Below are 19,997 nucleotides of genomic sequence, written 5' to 3'. Positions count from 1 at the left end.
CCTCCCACCCACCACACCCCCCCCCCCCCCAACCCTTCCCTTAACCCATAGAGATAGATTTCAACGTTAAAATGTGAATAACTTTAAAAATATAACACCGATTTCAATGAAACTTCTTCCATTAGCACCAAAGGGACGATGGTGAGTAAGGTGGGCCTAAAATTGTCGGCTATCGTGTACCATTTTGGCTGTAGTTCAGGAACAAACAAACAAACGGGAGCTTTGGTATATATATAGCAGTTAAGATACTGAGCTGCCTTTATTTACAAATCGGAGAAGTTAACCTTTGTAAACAATGCTAAATTAGAAAAAACAGTTATACAGTTGTAAAATGAGCATAGCTGAATCGGTTTGCACAGGAAATTGCAGTCATTAACTTTTGGAATGAATTGTGAACTTTATACCATATTGGAGTCTCATAAATATTCTACATTATGAAATTTTAATGTAGTTCTGCAGAAAAACTTGTCTGTTTTGAAGTTAAGAAAATTACTTTTTGGACTTTACTTCCCATGTGAAAAAAAAATCGCTCCCTATACATCTAAAATAACTTGCATGAAATGTGCAGTTAAGGTGCATTACAAGAGGAAAAGGAGGGGTGTGGTGGGAACTAATCAGTTAAAATGATCTTTTTTTGGCATTCAGAAGTGCCAAATAAAACAAAAGCTTCTGAATTGGTGGAGGGGAAAGGAAGTCTTGTGCACCATCCATCAACTATGAAATACGCGTTTATGATGGGAATGGGACTGTTGGTGAAGGTACACAGACTAAAGTAATCTAAGTGTGGCAAGGGTTTTTCGGAAATCAAAAATTTAAAGGAAATGAATATGTTTAGATTTGTACTTGGTTGGAAAGATGAACGAAACGCTAGGGTGAATTTTATATAAAGTATTACCTCATTCTCAAATCAATGTACAATGTACATCAATGTAAGAAATGTCACATTTATCTTTTTACATAAGTGCATCGTAAGAACAAGTAAACCGAAAGATGAGGTGGCCCAGTGGTGCCTCCAGGTCTTGTCTGATACTGAGCAACTCTAGTGAATTGTTAGACTTTAACTTTGCCCTTGCTAAAATTGCTCGGGAATTTTAAGAGAAACTAGACCAAGTGGACCCGTTGGGCCCATTCCTCATAGAGGAGGGAGAGGGTGTCACTGAGCAAGCCCTGGACCCAAAACCTCCTATATTGTGGTAGCACCCTCACCCCCCCACCCAATCCCCCTTATCCCTCCCTCCTCCCCCCACTGACCCACTCCATCCCCCAACCCCATCCGCACTTGCCCCTCCCCGTCCCACACCACCCCTCCCCCCACCACCCCTCCCCCCAGCCCTGCCCCCACCCCCATTCCCCCCTCCCCAGCCCTACTCCCCCCCTCACTCCCACTCCCCCCCAACCGCCCTCCACCCCCCCCACTCTCCCCTCCTCCCCACCCCCACTCTTCCCCTCCTCCCCACCCCCACTCTTCCCTCCTCCCCACCCCCACTCTTCCCTCCACCTCACCCAAACTCTCCCCTCCTCCCCACCCACACTCCTCCCTCCTCCCCAGCCCCACTCTCACTGCACCCTTCCCCCCACCCAATCCCCCTTATCCCTCCCACTGACCCACTCCATCCCCATCCCCACTTGCCCCTCCCCCACCCACCCTCCCCCCAGCCCTGCCTCCATCCCATTCCCCCCTCCCCAGTCCTACTCCCCCCACTCCCACTCCCCCAGCCCCCTCTCCCCTCCTTCCCATCCCCAATCTCCCCTCCTCCCCACCCCCAATCTCCCCTCCTCCCCACCCCCACTCTCCCCTCCTCCCCACCCCTACTCTCCCCTCCTCCCCAGCCCCACTCGCCCCTCCTCCCCACCCCCACTCTCACTGCCCCCTTCCCCCCCCACCCCCACTCTCCCCTTCCCCCACTCTCCCCTCCTCCCCACCCCCACTGTCCTCCTTCCCCCCACCCCCACCCCACTCCTCACCACCCCCACCCACTCTCCCCTGCCCCCATTGTCACCTTCTCCCCCACTCTCTCCTCCCCCCACTTCCCCCCCTCCGCCCCACCCCCATTTTCCCCGTCCCCACTCTCCTTCTGATCCCCCCTCCGACCCCCCACTCTCCTTCCGACCCCCCACTCTCCTTCCGACCCCCCACTCTCCTTCCGACCCCCTCTCTCCTCCCCCACTCTCTCCTCCCCCACTCTCTCCTCCGCCCACCCCCACTCCTCCCCTGCCCCCACCCTCCCCTCCACCCACTAGGCCTCCAGGCCCACTCCCCTCCGTGGACCCGTTGGCGGCGAAAGCCACTTACTGGTGCCCGTTCGTGCAGCACCGACTGCTGACTTGCGGCGGCAGCTGGGACCAAGAGGTGGGAGTACTCGAGGCAGGCAATGCGGCGACTACTCGAGGCTGGCAGTGCGGCGGCGGCTGGGACCCGGCAGAGGTGCGAGTACTTGAGGCGGGCAGCACGAGGTGCGCACAAGATGGCGGAGCATGAGGAGGAGAAGGAGAGCGGCCGCCATTTTGGTGGAAGCGGCCCTCATCGACGACGCCGTTGGTTGAGGCGGTCGCTGGAGGGGGAGGGGAAGAAGCTGCCCGCTGGGGCTTGTATTGCGGTGATGGTGCGGGGCGCTGGGCTCGGGCGGGAGCGGCGACTTGAGGACGCCGTCGGTTGAAGGGACGGAAGAGAAGGATCAGTGGATGACCATCTCCCACCTGCTCGGAGTCTCCCCCGGGGTCGGGTGGGGGGGAGGGGAGGGGAGAGGAGAGGGAGCCACTGACCCCGGGCGGGCTGCCCTGCTGCCGGCGGCCATCTTGTTTGGGCGAGTGAGGAGAGAATTGAAGTCGTGCGTGCCCCATTGTGACGTCATACACTGAGCACTTTGAAGAATTCGGTTAGAAAGGAAAATTTTAAAATTTAAAATCTCTCTAAGTTTAAAAATATAAGACCAATTTAAATAAAAATTTTCATTAACAGTCGCCAGGACAATGGTGATTAAGGTGGTGCTAAAATTGTGGCGCTATGGTTTGCTGTTTTGGCTGTAGATGCACATGTCCACAACCAAATCTCAAAGTTTCAGAAGCACGCGCACACACACACACACACACACACACACTGACTTTTGACACATTGGCCTTCAGTCAGAGTATTGCGTATAGAAATTGGGAGGTCATGTTGCTGTTGTACAAGATGTTGGTGGGGCCGCAGTTAGAATATTGTGTTCAGTTCTGGGCACCATGTTATAGGAAAGATGTTATCAAGCTTGAAAGGGTTCAGAAAAGATTTACCAGTATATTTGCTAAGACTACGGGGTCTGAGCTGTAGGGGAGGTTCAGTAGGCTGGGACTCTTGCCCAGAGTAGGTGAATTGAGGACCAGAGGACATAGGTTTGAGGTGAAGGGGAAAAGATTTAATAGGAATCTGAGGGGTAACATTTTCACACAAAGGGTGGCGGGTGTATGGAACAAGCTGGAGGTAGTTGAGGCTGAGAATATCCCAACATTTAAGAAACAATTAGACAGCTACATGGATAGGACAGGTTTGGAGGGAAATGAACCAAACGTGGGCAGGTGGGACTAATATAGCTGGGACATATTAGCTGGTGTGGGCAAGTTGGGCCGAAGGGCCTCTTTCCATGCTGTATCACTGACTCCGAAAGAAACAACATCTATTAACCTTAATCAGTTTAAACTAAGTTTTTAATTAATTGTGCACTTGCACTTTATTTCTGTGAATAGTTATCAGCATTTGAATAAAGTCAGGATCCTGCTCTATTTCATAATGAAAGTAATCAAAAAAGTGTGTAAATCTGAAAAACATCATTACACTTGGTATTCAGCTGTGGAATTTCAATTTAGCTAGTAATATGAAATTTGGGGACGGGGTAAAAAAAAAAGTTAATTATTTTTTAAATTATTAACTGGGCTGATAGCATTTGTATTCATTTGAAGATCATACTTCCAAGAATGACAGATGTATAGGCTTTAACCCAGGTACCGTTTGCCTTAAGATTGAAAACTGAGGTCACAGTGCTTGGTTCTTTGTTAACTATGCTGTGATCTTTTATAACAATTCAAGGAAAGATAAGCAGGAACAGTTTTGTTTTTTGAAGGTGTAAATTCTAAACTCATTGTTACAGTTGAGTTTCGATTTTAAGTAACATTTCACCTTTTCGATCCTGGAACTTGCCCAAAAAAGCCCAAATTCCAGCCGCATGGAGCTTTTCAGATGTACATGCATAAATTAATATTTTTTCATTACAATTATTCCATCACCATCAGAATAGGCATGAGCTATAGGTTTAAAGTTGCTTTGTTTATGCACAAAATGGTGATGGATTAGTCTGAAAGAGACAAATAAATGAAGCCATAAACATACTATTTTGAAACAAATGAAATCTGGAGAGTCTGCACTGCACCAGTTGTATTACTACTTTGTTACTCGTGCCATGGTTTAGTTTGTACTCAGCCTCTTGCAGCCACTGTCTGTAATTTTAGAAGTAACTAGAACAAGTGTGCCCGTTCAACACCCCCCATTCTCTCCTCCCCCAGCCCCACTCTTACTCTCCAAGTGTGCCCGTTGGGCCCGTCCTCCTGATCTGTGTATGTCAAGTGACCACTATAACCTTCTCTTTTTTTTTTTTTCCTAATCAGATGTGCAGCACTTTGGTCAACATGGGTTGTTTTTAAATGTGCTATACAAATATAATTGACTTGACTTGACGACTTGCAATAACAAAACAATCAGTGCTTTTCTGGAAACTTTTCGAAACAATGTAGCCGTCACAAGCTGAAAACTAAATCCTTTTCTGGAAACTTTTCGAAACAATGTAGCCGTCACAAGCCACAAGCTGAAAACTAAATCTGCACCGCAGCGCCCCCCTGAAAAAGGGGGGGGGCAGCGCTTTAAAACCTCTGTAACTTAAAAAACACGCGACCAAATTAAATGAAAATATCACGGCCGAGCGAGCGCGAGATTGGCGATTGAGGCGGTGAGAAAACCGTCGCGCTACGGTCCGCCGTTTTGCTGCAATCGCTGTTACGAATATATCAGGCCAAACCACAAAAAAAAATATACACAAGATCTGAGTTTTAGTATTAGATAGATAGATAGATAGATAGATAGATAGATAGATAGATAGATAGATAGATAGATAGATAGATAGATAGATAGATAGATAGATAGATAGATAGATAGATAGATAGATAGATAGATAGATAGATAGATAGATAGATAGATAGATAGATAGATAGATAGATAGATAGATAGATAGATAGATAGATAGATAGATAGATAGATAGATAGATAGATAGATAACAGATTCTTAATTGTGTCAATTTACAGTGGTTTAAGTATATGACCTTAGTTTTGACCACCGAGAAAAATCTGAACAATGTGTGATTGATTCAATGAGTAACATTTTGTGCATGACTAGGTCAGAATTATGTGGCATTGTTTCTGCCAGTTTGGAAGTGCTTAAGGCATGTTCCATAAGTCCCTGCTTCAATGGACAGAGGTTACCATTCAGCATGAAACACTTTTTACTGAAGTAACCTCAAGCTGGAGTTTCTGCTTAAAATGTGAAAAATCCCATCAAGGGCAATGTTAAGATTGTTGGTAGAATTCGTAGCCAATTTTTTTTTAATGCTCTCAACAGCTTGCAATTTTGTATCTCGTATAGGGAAAGGGCAGAACGTTACAAATTGGCCAGCAGAGACAGTGTTGCTTTCTTTCTTTGTTCGAGTGTACCAAATCTATGCAAAGAAGTAATACTTAAAAACCACGCAATGGCTAAACTGACGGGTTAATGAAATTTAGCACAGAAATCTTTGTACGAGCCATGATCAGGTAATGAAAGCTAGCCTTCTGAAATTGAATGGTGAAATGTACTTTAGTTCCAGTTTATTGAAAAGGATTGTTGTCAGTTAATATTTCATAACTTATACATACATACCTGCCCAATAGTATACCAATAAGTGTCATCGTATTTTAAGTTTGATGAAATTCTGCTCAGTTGTACATTTATGTTTAAGGTAACATTTTAACTTTTTTTAAAAATATTCAAATTGAAGAGCACATTGATTTGCACAGAATATAATGTGGAAAGTTTGAAAGATTTATTTCCTTAGTCCTTGATTGTGATTTGGTTGAAAGGAACAGGGAGGAAAGAAAAAAACATCTGTTCAGGATGAAAAAGTTTGTCAAGGATTGCGTTGGCAAAACTGAAGATCCGTGCTTCAGTTTTGACTGAATGCCCATAGCTCTCAGTCTGAAGAAGGGTCTAGATCTGAAAGGTCACCTATTCCTGTTCATATATATATATATATCATATATATATCTATACTATTAAAACTCAGATCTTGTATGTATATATATATATTCCACTGATGTCGGCTGAATACGGCAATTTCGGCAAAACGGTGAACCGTAGCGCCACGATTTTTGTACGGCCTTAATCACCACGCGGTTCGCTGCTGGAAAATGATATTTTTATTTAATTCGGTCGCATATTTTTTAAGTTACAGAGGTTTTAAAGCGCTGCCCCCCCTCATTTATCGAAGTTTTGACAGAAGGGGGGCGCTGCGGTGCGGCAGTGCTCAGTACGCATGCGCAGAATCTCCTCACTCTGTACTCAGCACGCATGCGCGGCATCTCCTCACTCGCACCAAAACAATGGACGCCGTTAGCGGCGCCAGCCCGCGATCACCGGCTCACCTCTCCTCTCTCCCCTTGCTTCTCTCCTCTCTCCCACACCCGGGAGAACATCTCCCCGCTATCCCCCCCCCCCCCCCCCCCCCCCCGGGCCTTTGAATGATGCGATCTCCCGAAGCCCCCCACCGGACTTTTCACTGATCCGATCACCCGCACCCCCCCCCCCCCCCCTAAGAGTGTGTCTGGGGGAGAGAAAATTGGGGGGGGGGCTGAGAATGGGGAATGGGACAACAGGGGTAGTGCGGAGGGGAATTGGTGGTGGGGGAAAGAGGGGTACTGGGAAAAGGGGAGGTCCATATCCCTCCCCTCTCCCCCATCCCTCCCTCCCCCCTCTCTCCCCCCCCTCCCTCCCTCCACAAATACCACCCCATCTCTCATCACCCTCCCCCCCTCCCTCCACCCTCCATCCTCAACACATCCCTCCCTCCACCACTCCCTCCCCCTCGATCACTCCACACCTCCCTCCCCCAAACCTCCCTCTCCCTCCCTTCCCCCCTTCACTCCCTCACCCCCTTCACTCCCTCACCCCCTCCCGGATACAATGGAAACCCTAAGAGGACGGGCCAAAGGGGAGAGTGTGGGGAGAGTAAGAGTGGGGATGGGGGACGAGAGAATGGGGGAGTGGGGAATGGGCCCAACGGGCCCACTTTGTCTTGAGTGGCCGAGTCAATCACCCGATCTGAACCCAATTGAGCGTGCCTTTTATATGCTGAAGAGAAAACTGAAGGGGACCAGCCCCCAAAACAAGCATAAGCTAAAGATGGCTGCAATACAGGCCTGGCAGAGCATCACCAGAGAAGACACCCAGCAACTGGTGATGTCCATGAATCGCTAACTTCAAGCAGTCAATGCATGCAAAGGATATGCAACAACATACTAAAAATAACTACTTTCATTTACATGACATTGCTGTGTCCCAAACATTATGGTGCCCTGAAATGGGGGGGACTATGTATAAACACTGCTGTAATTTCTATATGGTGAAACCAAAATGTATAAAACCTGACAATATGCACTTTAATCACATGTGATTTTTTTTCTATTACAAATCTCAAATTGTGGAATGCAGAGGCAAATAAATAAATGATGGGTGTTTATCCCAAACATTACAGAGGGCAGTGTATGTGATAGATTAAGTTCTGTAGGCTTGGATTATCTATAAATTATACCTGAATCATCTTCAAAATATGAGCTGTGTAGATACTGCTTATTGAACCAATCCTTGGAATCCTTTGAAGCAATCAGCCATGATCACATTGAATGGCGGTGCTGGCTCGATGGGCCGAATGGCCTACTCCTGCACCTATTGTCTATTGTCTTTGAAAAATGTCTACTAATTATTGGATTCTGGTAACATCCTGATTTAACTTTATTGAGCCAACAAATGCTGGAATCAGTTTATCTGTAACAATGCTGAGCTTGACCAGATCTCTGGGGATGTTGCTGATTTGCAGCATGATCTCCACTGACCAGGGAAAAGGTCAATCCTAGTCTCCTGAATATTCATTGTGAACATCTAGCCAAATTGTTTTTCTAAACGTCATCATCATTTCTCAAATAGGAGAAAGTACAGTTTAAGAAACAAAATACAATTTACATTTTTGGAATATTGAATGCTGATTTTAATTGATTTCTGGCCTGAGTGAATGGTTGATACTTTTGATTTCTCAAAAAAATATTATTTTTTGTTTCTGTCCCACCCTTCCCCAAAGCCTGAAAGAATAGATCCAAGTGCTTCAAGACAAGGCTATGATGTGCGATCAGATGTTTGGAGTTTGGGAATCACTTTAGTAAGTATTCGCAAGTAAATGGTGTGGAAGTGAGACACCACAAACGTAATATGTAGAATTTAAATTTCCTCGATTTAACTTTCAAAATGATTGTGTGAAACAATTAAACAATTATAATATCAGTCAATTAAGAATATATTTTTAAAATTCTGTTCTTTAGTATGAGCTAGCCACTGGACGATTCCCATATCCAAAATGGAACAGTGTATTTGATCAGCTAACTCAAGTGGTGAAAGGTGAACCCCCTCAACTCAGCAATTCTGAAGAAAGAGAGTTTTCTCCCAGTTTCATCAACTTTGTTAACTTGTGGTAAGCATTATTCACATTTAGTTACAAATAAAGTGGATCTTTGTTGGCACATCAATCATTTCACTTATTTTCCTCTTCTATTTTTGTTACAGTTTAACTTAACTTTTGTCGACTTGCCTCCAAGGTCACTCTCTAACATTGGTGCAAGCACTCATGTGCCGAGTATCATGAAGCAGCATCTTCTTAGCTTCATTCTTGTCTTCCTGCTGCAACCAGATTCATATCCATGCCTTTAGAACACCGTTCACACTTTGACGGTTATACGAGTCACAGGCTCTTTGGCCAAACTTGATCATGCTGACCGAGATGCCTCATCAAAGCTAGTCCCGCTTGGCTGCGTTTCGCCCATACTACGTTATATTGAAGCGTTTTTTATTTGGAAAGCAGTAAATGCTACTTTTAAACTTTAAGAAAACATTCATTTTTCTAGACTAAGTTGAATTCAATTTGGAAGGATCCAGAATGTTTTTTTCAGTTTTCTCAACTATGTGCATTTCAATTACATTTCCTTTGCTCTGACCAGCCCTGATTTAGACATCCTGCTTACAGTAAACTAATCTGAAATATTCTTTAATATGAATTTACTCAAATTTTACTAACTTTATTTATCTGTACTCATCTCTGTGTACCATAATCTAATTCTGGAGCTTCACTTCAGATGATAACTGCTGCTTTACTCTTCACACAAGTTCATTTGTTTATTTCTACTCATGGGACGTGTGAAGATTAATGCAATTTAGTTTAGAGATACTGTGTGGAAACATGCCCATCGGCCCACCAGATCTGCGCCGACCAGCGATTCCTGTACACTGGTTATATCATACAGACTAGGAGCAATTAGAAGCCAATAAAGCCATGCCAACATACCTGCATGTCTTTGGAATGTGAGAGGAAACCAGAGCACCTGAAGAAAACCAACCTGGTCATAGGGAGAAGGTGCAAAATCCCCACAGACAAGAATCTGTATTTAGGATTGAACCCGGGCCTCTGGTGCTGTAAGGCAGCAACTCTCCCACTGTGCCACCCCAAAAGGCAACTGCCATGTTGTCATCTAACATTTCTGTAAATCAAATAATCAAATGCTAGTAGAAGTGGTGAGTTGGGCACCAATGGACTCTTTGAACCCAAATGACAAATTTCTGTATTAGCTTAATTAAATATTTATTTGACACAAACCTCCAGATACTAACAATATTGAATTTTTTTGCATCCTTGGAGCCTAGCAAGAAATCGTTTGCTTTCTTCATGGAGGATCTATTCTAGTTCATTACTTTCCAGTCAATACCTAGGAGTTCATCTAAACCCATCCAATAAATGTAGACATTGTAGTATGTGCATGTGTTGGTAGTGATCTGGTGTGCATGTGAGATTTCAAATAGGGTTTGGAATTCATTTGCGCAAAAGTAAAAACATGCGATTCAAATTGCCCTTCCATGTGTGCATTTCATTACGAGATGCACTTTCATAGATTTTCCACAAGTTTTGTTGAGAATTAAAATGAAGACGCACTGTACTGAAGTCACACAGCAGGTTAGGCAGCACGTCTGGAGAACATGAAAATGCAATGTTTAGGTCGGGAAATGACCAGATCTGAAACAGCCTGTCCATGTTCTCCGGAGATGCTTCCTGACCCACTGAGTTATTCCAGCATTTTGTCTTTTTTTTGTAAATCAGCATTTGAAGTTCTTTGTTTCTCCTGAGAATTAAAATTAATTGAAATCGCACAAGGATTTTATGTGGATACACTGTCAATAGAAGTGTTTCAATCGGTCTTTTGATAAATTACTCGTCACTGTGGAAGATAATTTATTATTTTCCTAAATCTGCTCTGGTCCTGTTGTTTAAAAAGAAATAACTGCTTTGTAACTGAATGGTACTTTTCTAAATCTGCATATTCAAACTGTTCTTATAAACCATCACTGACCAATTATATTGAATGTAAAATTTATATCTTTGGAAACCCATTTGTTTCTATACTCTTAATTGTGTGTGTATTTGGACCTATTTCAAATCTCGTCTTCATGGGGAAGAGTTGAAGTTCAAACCAATAATATATTCCTTTATTTGTCCCACACCGGGGAAATTTACAATAAGATGGAAACTACCATGAACAGACAACATTTAGTTCTATCATTTTTTTTTACTAATGTCTGAATAAAAATAGTTGTGGATCTCATTGTGCCATCCCGTTCCTTGGTTAAGGCAAGGAAATTGGAAAGAAAAAAAAAAGCCTTAATGTTTTAAAACTCTATGTAGGTTGCCCATTGTCACAGAAACTAATTAGGTAACTGAGATCCATTTGCTGCTCTGGGCAGGGAGGGCATTTTGGGCTTGAATTGCTGTGGTCCATGCTTTGAAGGTGCTGTCCAAAATTTTGATGATTAGGAGATTGCAAAGCTTTCATGAAAGAATACTATGTTAAGTTATGAAACTTGGTATGGTATGATATTCCCATAAACCTGTCTCTGAGCTGATCATAGTGACTGGTTTCAGTGGTGTTGCCAAAGAAGCCACTTTGTTCCTGACTAACCTGCGATCATATTCTGGGGCATCACAATTTAAGACAGTTTACTTGGCAAGTTTCTATAATAGTACTGGCTTATTAATCCTGATATATGGAATCGTTATCTTCAGAAGGGAAAATGGTTTTGAGTGAGAGAGGGCAAACTATCAAATTCAGTCAAAACTCTCTTGGTTACCAAACTTCCATTTGAACTTAAGTTCACACCACCCCTCTGAATATCTAATGGTTTGTATCTCTTGCAGCCTTACAAAGGATGAGTCCAAAAGGCCAAAGTATAAAGAGCTTCTGGTAAGTAACAAATTAACATACTGAACTTTTACCATACCTTTCTCTTTGTTGTTTTAACTGTATATAGCATTTGTCAGCATGTATATTTTCAAAATGGTGAATGAACTCCACAAATAACAGCAAAGCACAAGCATCTCCATCAGTGTTTGTGTTGTCCTTTTCCTCTGACTTCAGACCGTTAATGCAACTTTTGTTTCATTTCTTTTTGTAATGTTGCTACTTTCAGCTTAATGTGAAAGCTGTTTGCAGTTACATAGTGCCTATCGATACAGTCCCACTCTGAATACTCATGAGAAAAACAAGTCACTATTCATATACAGACTTATAGCAAGCATGATGTAAATGGCTTAGAAAACCATTCCAGTAACAATAAGCTTAGTTTTTATTTTAGATAGGATCGTACCATGACCATTATCTTCTCTTGAAAGAGCAGACCATATCCAAGCTATTTCCTCAGCAGATGACTTAACTCTCAAGTAATTGGTTCTGTTTGATTTGGCTAGCAACCATAACTTGGATATATTTGTAGTTTTAATGTTAAAAACATCCCAAAGTACCTCAAATTCATTGACACAATTTGACCAAGCAACACTGAGATATTAGGGGGAAAGAAGCAAAGTTTTGAAATAGACTATTTGAGCTGTGCTTAAGAAAATAGTTGGCAAGGCTTCTAGATCTGGAAGTTTTTTCTCCAAATAATGGATAATCAAGCCAGTCAATTGAAGTGAAGAGAAAACAATTTATTCAGTTGTTTTAGCCATTGAAATGGCGATTTGGTCCAACTCATCCGCATCAACTCGTGGGCATCCTTCTGTACTAATCCCATGTCCCAGCACTTGGTCCATGCCCTTCTGTTCCTAGGAGATCTAATTTCGCAACTAGACTCTTAAATGCTGCCAGCCACCCAGCTTCTTCCACTCTCCAGCAGTGTATTCCAGGAACGTTCCAGGTTCCAGGCACTCTGAGAGAAGAAGATCTCTCTGGGATCCCCTATAATCCCCCCCCTTACCGTTGCCCAATGTCCTCTAGTTTTATCTACTCCAAATAATGAAGATCAGTATCCCTTATGCCTTCCTAACAATGTTATCTACTGTGTGGTCACCATCATGGATCTATGAACTTGTACTCCAAGGTCCCTCGAGTCAATAAACCTCTACCTCAATTTTCACCCAGTATCTTCACTTACAATTGACATCAGGCTCTCTGATTTATAGTTTCCAGGCTTTTCCCTGCAGCTTTTTTTTGAAAAGCGGGTCTACATTTGCTAACCTTCAGTCATCTAGTACGTTGTGTCCAGTGAAGATTTAAAAATCCCAGCCAGAGCCCCAGCATTCTCTTCCCTGGCCTAAATCTTATCTGGTTCTGGGGATTTATTCACCTTTAAGCCTTCTAAGGCATTGAGACTTGCACTAGACTTTCACCTGCCCCTTCAGAGTTCTCCTACTAAAATCTGTTTCCTCTGAATACTTAAAACACATTGGATTTACCTTAATCTTGACTGCAATTATTGATTATAACCCATTTTGTTTTTCCCAATTTCCTTTTTAAGTGCCCTGCTCTACTTTTTATACTGTTGATGTGCTCCCCAATCATTAGTTCCCTACGCCTGTTACATGAATCCTTTTTCTATTTGTTCAACCCTCGATATCTCTTGACTTCCTAGATCCTCTATAGTTATTACCCCTGGCTTCTCTTGCAGGAAGATGTTGGTCTTGAACTCTTGCCATTTCGCCTTTGAATGCTTCCCAATATGCAAATGTAGATTTCCCTGCAGGTAGTTGTTCCCATTCTACCTTTGCCAGGTCCTCCCTTATGACAATGAAATTTGTCTTTCCCCAATTTGTGACCTTTATTACTGGACCATCACTGCCCTTTTTCACTTTAAAATATATAGTCATGGTCATAGCGTGATCCAAAGGTAAAGAGAAAAACTATTGGTCCTTCTTATGACTGCTGTTGGATGTGTGGATGGGGAGGGAGAGGAGTAGGAGAAAGTTGGAAGAGAGGAGGGGCAAGGCAAAGCCTGGCAGGTAAATAGGTTGATACAGGTGAGAGGGGTTTTTGATATTCAGATGGTAGACAAAGTCCAGAGAGGAAAAGGCAGAAAGCGTGAGACAAAAGGTGATAGAGTGTGAATTGTGAAGCTAGAGGGAGGGTTGTAGCTGGAAGGGGCAGGATGGTGAGAAATAGGTGTGAGTCCTAGTGGGGCACGGGGGGGGGGGGGGGGGGAGAGCTTAGGAGGAAGAAGGGAGAAAGAAAGGTTGGTCCAAAATGAACAATGCTAGACAGCATGTCTTTTTTTCAAAGTTGAGCACCATGCCACTAAAGTCTTATACTGTGCCCTCTGTAATGTTTGGAACAAAGACCCATCATTTATTTATTTGCCTCTGTACTCCACAATTTGAGATTTGTAATAGAAAAAATCACATGTGGTTAAAGTGCACATTGTCAGATTTTAATAAAGGCCATTTTCATACATTTTGGTTTCACCATGTCGAAATCACAGCAGTGTTTATACATAGTCTCCCCATTTCAGGGCATCATAATGTTTGGGACACAGCAATGTCATGTAAATGAAAGTCATGTATAGTATTTTGGTGCATATCCTTTGCATGCATTGACTGTTTGAAGTCTGCGATTCATGGACATCACCAGTTGCTGGGTGTCTTCTCTGGTGATGCTCTGCCAGGCCTGTATTGCAGCCATCTTTAGCTTATGCTTGTTTTGGGGGATAGTCCCCTTCAGTTTTCTGTTCAGCATATAAAAGGCATGCTCAATTGGGTTCAGATCGGGTGATTGACTTGGCCACTCAAGAATTGACCATTTGTTAGCTTTGAAAAACTCCTTTGTTGCTTTAGCAGTATGTTTGGGATCATTGTCTTGGGAATGAACTGCCGGCCAATGAGTTTTGAGGCATTTGTTTGAACTTGAGCAGATAGGATGTGTCTATACACTTCAGAATTCATTATGCTACTACCATCAGCAGTTGTATTGTCAATGAAGATAAGTGAGCCAATACCTTCAGCAGGCCATAACACCCCACCAGGTGAGGTGGTATGCTTTGGAATTTGGGCAGTTCCTTCTCTCCTTCTCTCCTCCATACTTTGCTCTTGTCATCACTCTGATATAAGTTAATCTTTGTCTCGTCTGTCCACAAGACCTTTTTCCAGAACTGTGGTTGCTCTTTTAAGTACTTCTTGGCAAACTGTAACCTGGCCATCCTATTTTTGCAGCTAACCAGTGGTTTGCATCTTGCAGTGTAGCCTCTGTATTTCTGTTCATGAAGTCTTCTGCGGACTGTGGTCATTGACAAATCCACACCTGACTCCTGAAGAGTGATTCTGATCTGTCGGACAGATGTTTGGGGATTTTTCTTTATAGAGAAAATTCTTCTGTCATCAGCTGTGGAGGTCTTCCTTGGCCTGCCAGTCCCTTTGCAATTAGTAAGCTCACCAGTGCTCTCTTTCTTCTTAATGATGTTCCAAACAGTTAATTTTGGTAAGCCTAAGGTTTGGTTGATGTCTCTAACAGTTTTATTCATGTTTCTCAGTCACATAATGGCTTCTTTGACTTTCATTGGCACATCTTTGTCCTCGTGTTGACAAACAGCAATAAAAGTTTCCGAAGGTGATGGAAAGACTAGGTGCTGAGAGCCCTCTTATACCTGCATTAAGGAGGCAATTAAATACACCTGAGCAATTACAAATGCCTGTGAAGCCATGTGTCCCAAACATTATGGTGCCCTGAAATGGGGGGACTATGTATAAACACAGCTGTAATTTTTACTTGGTGAAACCACAATGTATAAAAATGGCCTTTAATAAAATTTGACAATGTGCACTTTAACCACATGTGATGTTTTCTATTACAAATCTCAAATTGTGGAGTACAGAGGCAAATAAATAAATGATGAGTCTTTGCCCCAAAGATTATGGAGGGCACTGTAAAACTGAAACAGTCAGGTTTAATGAGTGGATACAAGATTAAAGAACAGAAACAGATTACTGGTTTATGCCATTTTTTAATGGCAGAGTATAGTATAAATGATTCTAATATTGATCCTGCACATTAGTCCTCGGGAGCAGTATTCAGACAATATCTCCCATTGGGAGGAAAGGAAATCATTGTCATGGACTGAAATTTTAATAGTGTGTTGCAAAGAAGGGTTGTATATGATCAAATCTGGGGAAATGGCATGACATGTTGCTCAGGTTTGTTTAGAAAGCAATGTGCAAAGATAAATGGCCATCAAAGTAAAACTGCTGTACTATGGCTGGATAAAGTTGATGTTAAATACTTGATGGTGGAGTTTAAGGACAAGGAGCTTCCAATTGGTCTTTTTTTTTTTTTTTTACAAATGAACATATTAATAAAGTAAGTTTGCCAAGAAATCAAATAAGACATTGATATCTTTAGTTCAGGACAAATGTAATTTCTATATCCAAAACATGCTGCTGTTCTCATTTCAGAAACATTCTTTCATCTCGATGTACGAGGAGCGCAGGGTGGACGTTGCAAGTTATGTTGGCAAAATCTTGGATCAAATGCCCCCAACTCCCGTTTCCCCAATGTACGTCGATTAATTTTGCTGCTGAAAAGATGGCCTTAAAATGGCTTGGAGAAATCAAGGTGTAAAGATTTGTTTTATGACACATTGCAATGTTTCTATTTTTAACTTGCTCAAACAGTGCAATAAAAATTGGTGTTCCATTTTCCTTGTGTCTGCCCGCAATTGTCCATTCGAAGCATCCTTCTCATTGTACCCCAGTCATCACAAGAATTTTACTGGACCTGAAATATTTATTGCCTTTTTGGGATAAACATTGGAGGTACCATTGTGTTCATTTAAATCTAAGTGTTGCTGGAATTCTGTGCACCAGTGCTGGGAGGAGTTTGAAGCAGGAGTCCACTGAGTAACAGTCTCAGAACAGAAAATACTGGAAATGCTTGTCAAGTCAGGCACCATCAACACAGTACCATTCTGGAAAGACTTTCTTGGACTAGTTTTTCCCTCCATTGCATAAAATATTTTAGGTAGCACCTTCAAGGCCGCCTAGATATCTGCTTTGTCTTCAATGAAAGGAAAGCTCCACGTGAACAGGATACTTCGAACAATATTCTAGTGCAGTCAAGCAACTTTGAATTTTGTTCAACCAAGTGCAATAGATTTACTGATTTTAATTCTGTTGCTTTATAGTTAGTGTATATCATGGAGGAATGAAATCATCTGTATTTTACTGTTAATAAAGTTGAAATGATTTTTTTTTTAAATATGTGCAAAATTGAACAGCATGTCTTTCACCAAAAAAAAGTGTGGACTGAGGTTTGTAATGAAAACAAATTTGATACAGGAAAGGTTTGATGCAAAAAAAAAGGAGATATTCCCTTAAAATTGAACTTTTGTATAAGTTTAATGATATTCACTATATATTACCTTTAACCATTGGGAAAATTGGCTAACTCATCTGACAAAAATTGCCTATTAAAATCTAGAATAAAGATACTGGACTAGGTGTAACTTTGAGCAGCATGCTTTGAATAAAGCATGTTGGGGAAAAATTAAGCTTGTGTTGAAGCAACAAATGTTTTCCTGTTTATCAGTCTGTAAATGTACACATTGATGTCTTAGGGTTTTAGACAAAAGCAGGCTATATATGGATTATGCAGTGAGCACCTGGCAGTGATGTACTTAAATGTTACCCACCGACAGCTCATACTGTGGCTCAATGTGCTATTTTATACCAGGAATTATTTATGCAAAAGTAAATGTATACCCGCAACTGCTGAAAACCTCGAGGAACCAAAAGCTCTCCAGGTTTATCAGTGGTGTGTTGACACTATTTGACTTTTTGTTTAATTATTATTGGTTGTACTTGTCTGCTGAAGAAAAACAGTTTAGGGTTGAGAGAAACAGATGGAACAGTTTGGATGTTGGGTGCGATGTCTTCCATTTAGTTTAACACCGCAGTGATTGTCCAGGTCCAGAGATGCTGCAAATCAGGAAGAATTGCTTCAGATAATTATAGGAAACTTAATTTTAGCTGCACATCAGGATTTGTGTGCTACTCAAACAAGGATTCTTTGTGAGATTCTATTTTTCATACCAACATCTGTGGAAAGAATGTTAGTTTTTTTGGGAGCAGGTGATAGTTTTTGTAATGGACAAGTAAATCCAATATATATCCTCTGTAGATCAAAATGTCACTGAAGTTTTTTTTTAATATGCAGAATTTGTGTTCCTCTCTCCTGCTTTCATAACGTAAGACATGCTTCCTCCTTCCCCAAACCCATCACAGTTCATTGTGTTGAATTCTACTGGTGGAGAAATGAACTTGATAAGAAAGTCAACAGACTTTTCTTCAAACTTCTCGAGTGGAATGCCTGTAAAATTGGCCGTTTATACGTATATTAATCTTAGATTATAATGTATTAAGGGTGAGGAATATATTACAGTGTATCTTTAAAAAGGTGTAAAATGGTCACAAACTGTGAAAATAGAATAAGAACTGTACATTGTGAACTTTGGTTAATTTTTCTTTCCTGTATCATAGAAAATGTATAAAAAATATCAAGCTGATGTGCAGGGATATCGCCTTACTTGTCTGTGAAAATGGAGCTCGCCAAGTAACATCGACATAGCATTATTTTGCAGAGCTCATGGATATTTCGTATCCTGTATACTGGTTTGACTTCTTCCTATATTTAAAACATTATAAATGGAATCTTAAATATTCATATAATAGTTCTATACTCTTGCCTGCAGGTCAGTTGTAATAAAACTAGAACGTGACTGTGACCTTGTTCTTGTTTTGTAAGGTCTGAAACACAATTGCAAAAATAAACTCCAAATTGAAATACTGGAAAAAGTGTACAACTTGATGTGTTTTTAGGACAACATATCAATCCGATCTTTTAATAATTACCATAATTTGAGATGCATCAACAAATTTGCAGTCAGCCTGGTCATTGAGGACCTTGTTCAATGTTCATATCATATCATATCATATCATATATATACAGCCGGAAACAGGCCTTTTCGGCCCTCCAAGTCCGTGCCGCCCAGCGATCCCCGCACATTAACACTATCCTACACCCACTAGGGACAATTTTTACATTTACCCAGCCAATTAACCTACATACCTGTACGTCTTTGGAGTGTGGGAGGAAACCGAAGATCTCGGAGAAAACCCACGCAGGTCACGGGGAGAACGTACAAACTCCTTACAGTGCAGCACCTGTAGTCAGGATCGAACCTGAGTCTCCGGCGCTGCATTCGCTGTAAAGCAGCAACTCTACCGCTGCGCTACCGTGCCGCCCATATTCATATTTGTCAATTTGCTTTAGGTTGAAGTGTAAAACAAGAAAAAGCATCCATATGAGAAAGAAAAGTTGCTTTGCTTTAATACGTCTGTTTTTCGCCAATATATCCCATAGTGGTTAATATATTTGAAACCTCCAACCTTGATGTAACTTGCCTTTTCAAATGACCGATGTTCAGCTTTATGCAGATTCGGATTCAATTGGCCAATTCTTTTAAAAATCAGTCGCTTGTAAATGCCCATTGTTGTTTTGACTGTTAAATACAGTGCCCTCCATAATGTTTGGGACAAAGACCCATCATTTATTTATTTGCCTCGGTACTCCACAGTTTGAGATTTATAATAGAAAAAATCACGTAGTTATAGTGCACATTGTCACATTTCAATAAAGGGTATTTTTATACATTTTGGTTTCACCATGTAGAAATTACAGCAGTGTTTATACATAGTCCCCCATTTCAGGGCACCATAATGTTTGGGACATAGCAATGTCATGTAAATTAAAGTAGTTATGTTTAGTATTTTGTTGCATATCCTTTGCATGCAATGACTGCTTGAAGTCTGCGATTCATGGACATCACCAGTTGCTGGGTGTCTTGTCTGGTGATTTAAGAGAGTTAGATAGAGCTCTAGGGGCTAGTGGAATCAAGGGATATGGGGAGAAGGCAGGCACGGGTTATTGATTGTGGACGATCAGCCATGATCACAATGAATGGCGGTGCTGGCTCGAAGGGCTGAATGGCCTCCTACATCTATTTTCTATGTTTCTATGATGCTCTGCCAGGCCTGTATTGCAGCCATCTTTAGCTTATGTTTTGGGAGCTAGTCTCCTTCAGTTTTCTCTTCAGCATATAAAAGGCATGCTCAATGGGGTTCAGATCGGGTGATTGACTTGGCCACTCAAGAATTGACCATTTTTTAGCATTGAAAAATTCTTTTGTTGCTTTAGCAGTATGTTTGGGATCATTATCTTGCTGTAGAATGAACCGCCAGCCAATGAGTTTTGCGGCATTTGTTTGAACTTGAGCAGATAGGATGTGTCTATACTTCAGAATTCATTATGTTACCTCCAT

At 41.8% G+C, this 19,997-nt stretch overlaps 1 protein-coding gene across 3 annotated transcripts in view; it reads left to right on the top strand.

The window, feature by feature from the left end:
* LOC144594446 (dual specificity mitogen-activated protein kinase kinase 4-like) overlaps positions 1 to 18,463 on the top strand; it is a 120,583-nt gene extending 102,120 nt beyond the window's left edge. For all 3 annotated transcript variants that reach the window (XM_078400934.1, XM_078400933.1, XM_078400932.1), the window contains 4 exons: positions 8,407 to 8,484; positions 8,645 to 8,793; positions 11,560 to 11,605; positions 16,075 to 18,463. In XM_078400934.1, the coding sequence (XP_078257060.1) occupies positions 8,407 to 8,484; positions 8,645 to 8,793; positions 11,560 to 11,605; positions 16,075 to 16,188 (387 nt within the window). In that variant the 3' untranslated portion in view covers positions 16,189 to 18,463. The remainder of the gene's footprint in view (positions 1 to 8,406; positions 8,485 to 8,644; positions 8,794 to 11,559; positions 11,606 to 16,074) is intronic.
* The last annotated feature ends 1,534 nt before the right edge of the window (positions 18,464 to 19,997 follow it).

The sequence above is a fragment of the Rhinoraja longicauda genome, chromosome 6, assembly GCF_053455715.1.
Source record: "Rhinoraja longicauda isolate Sanriku21f chromosome 6, sRhiLon1.1, whole genome shotgun sequence".
Lineage (NCBI taxonomy): Eukaryota > Metazoa > Chordata > Chondrichthyes > Rajiformes > Arhynchobatidae > Rhinoraja > Rhinoraja longicauda.
The sequence above is the reverse complement of the archived record's forward strand: the minus strand, read 5'-3'. Positions and strand labels throughout refer to the sequence as shown.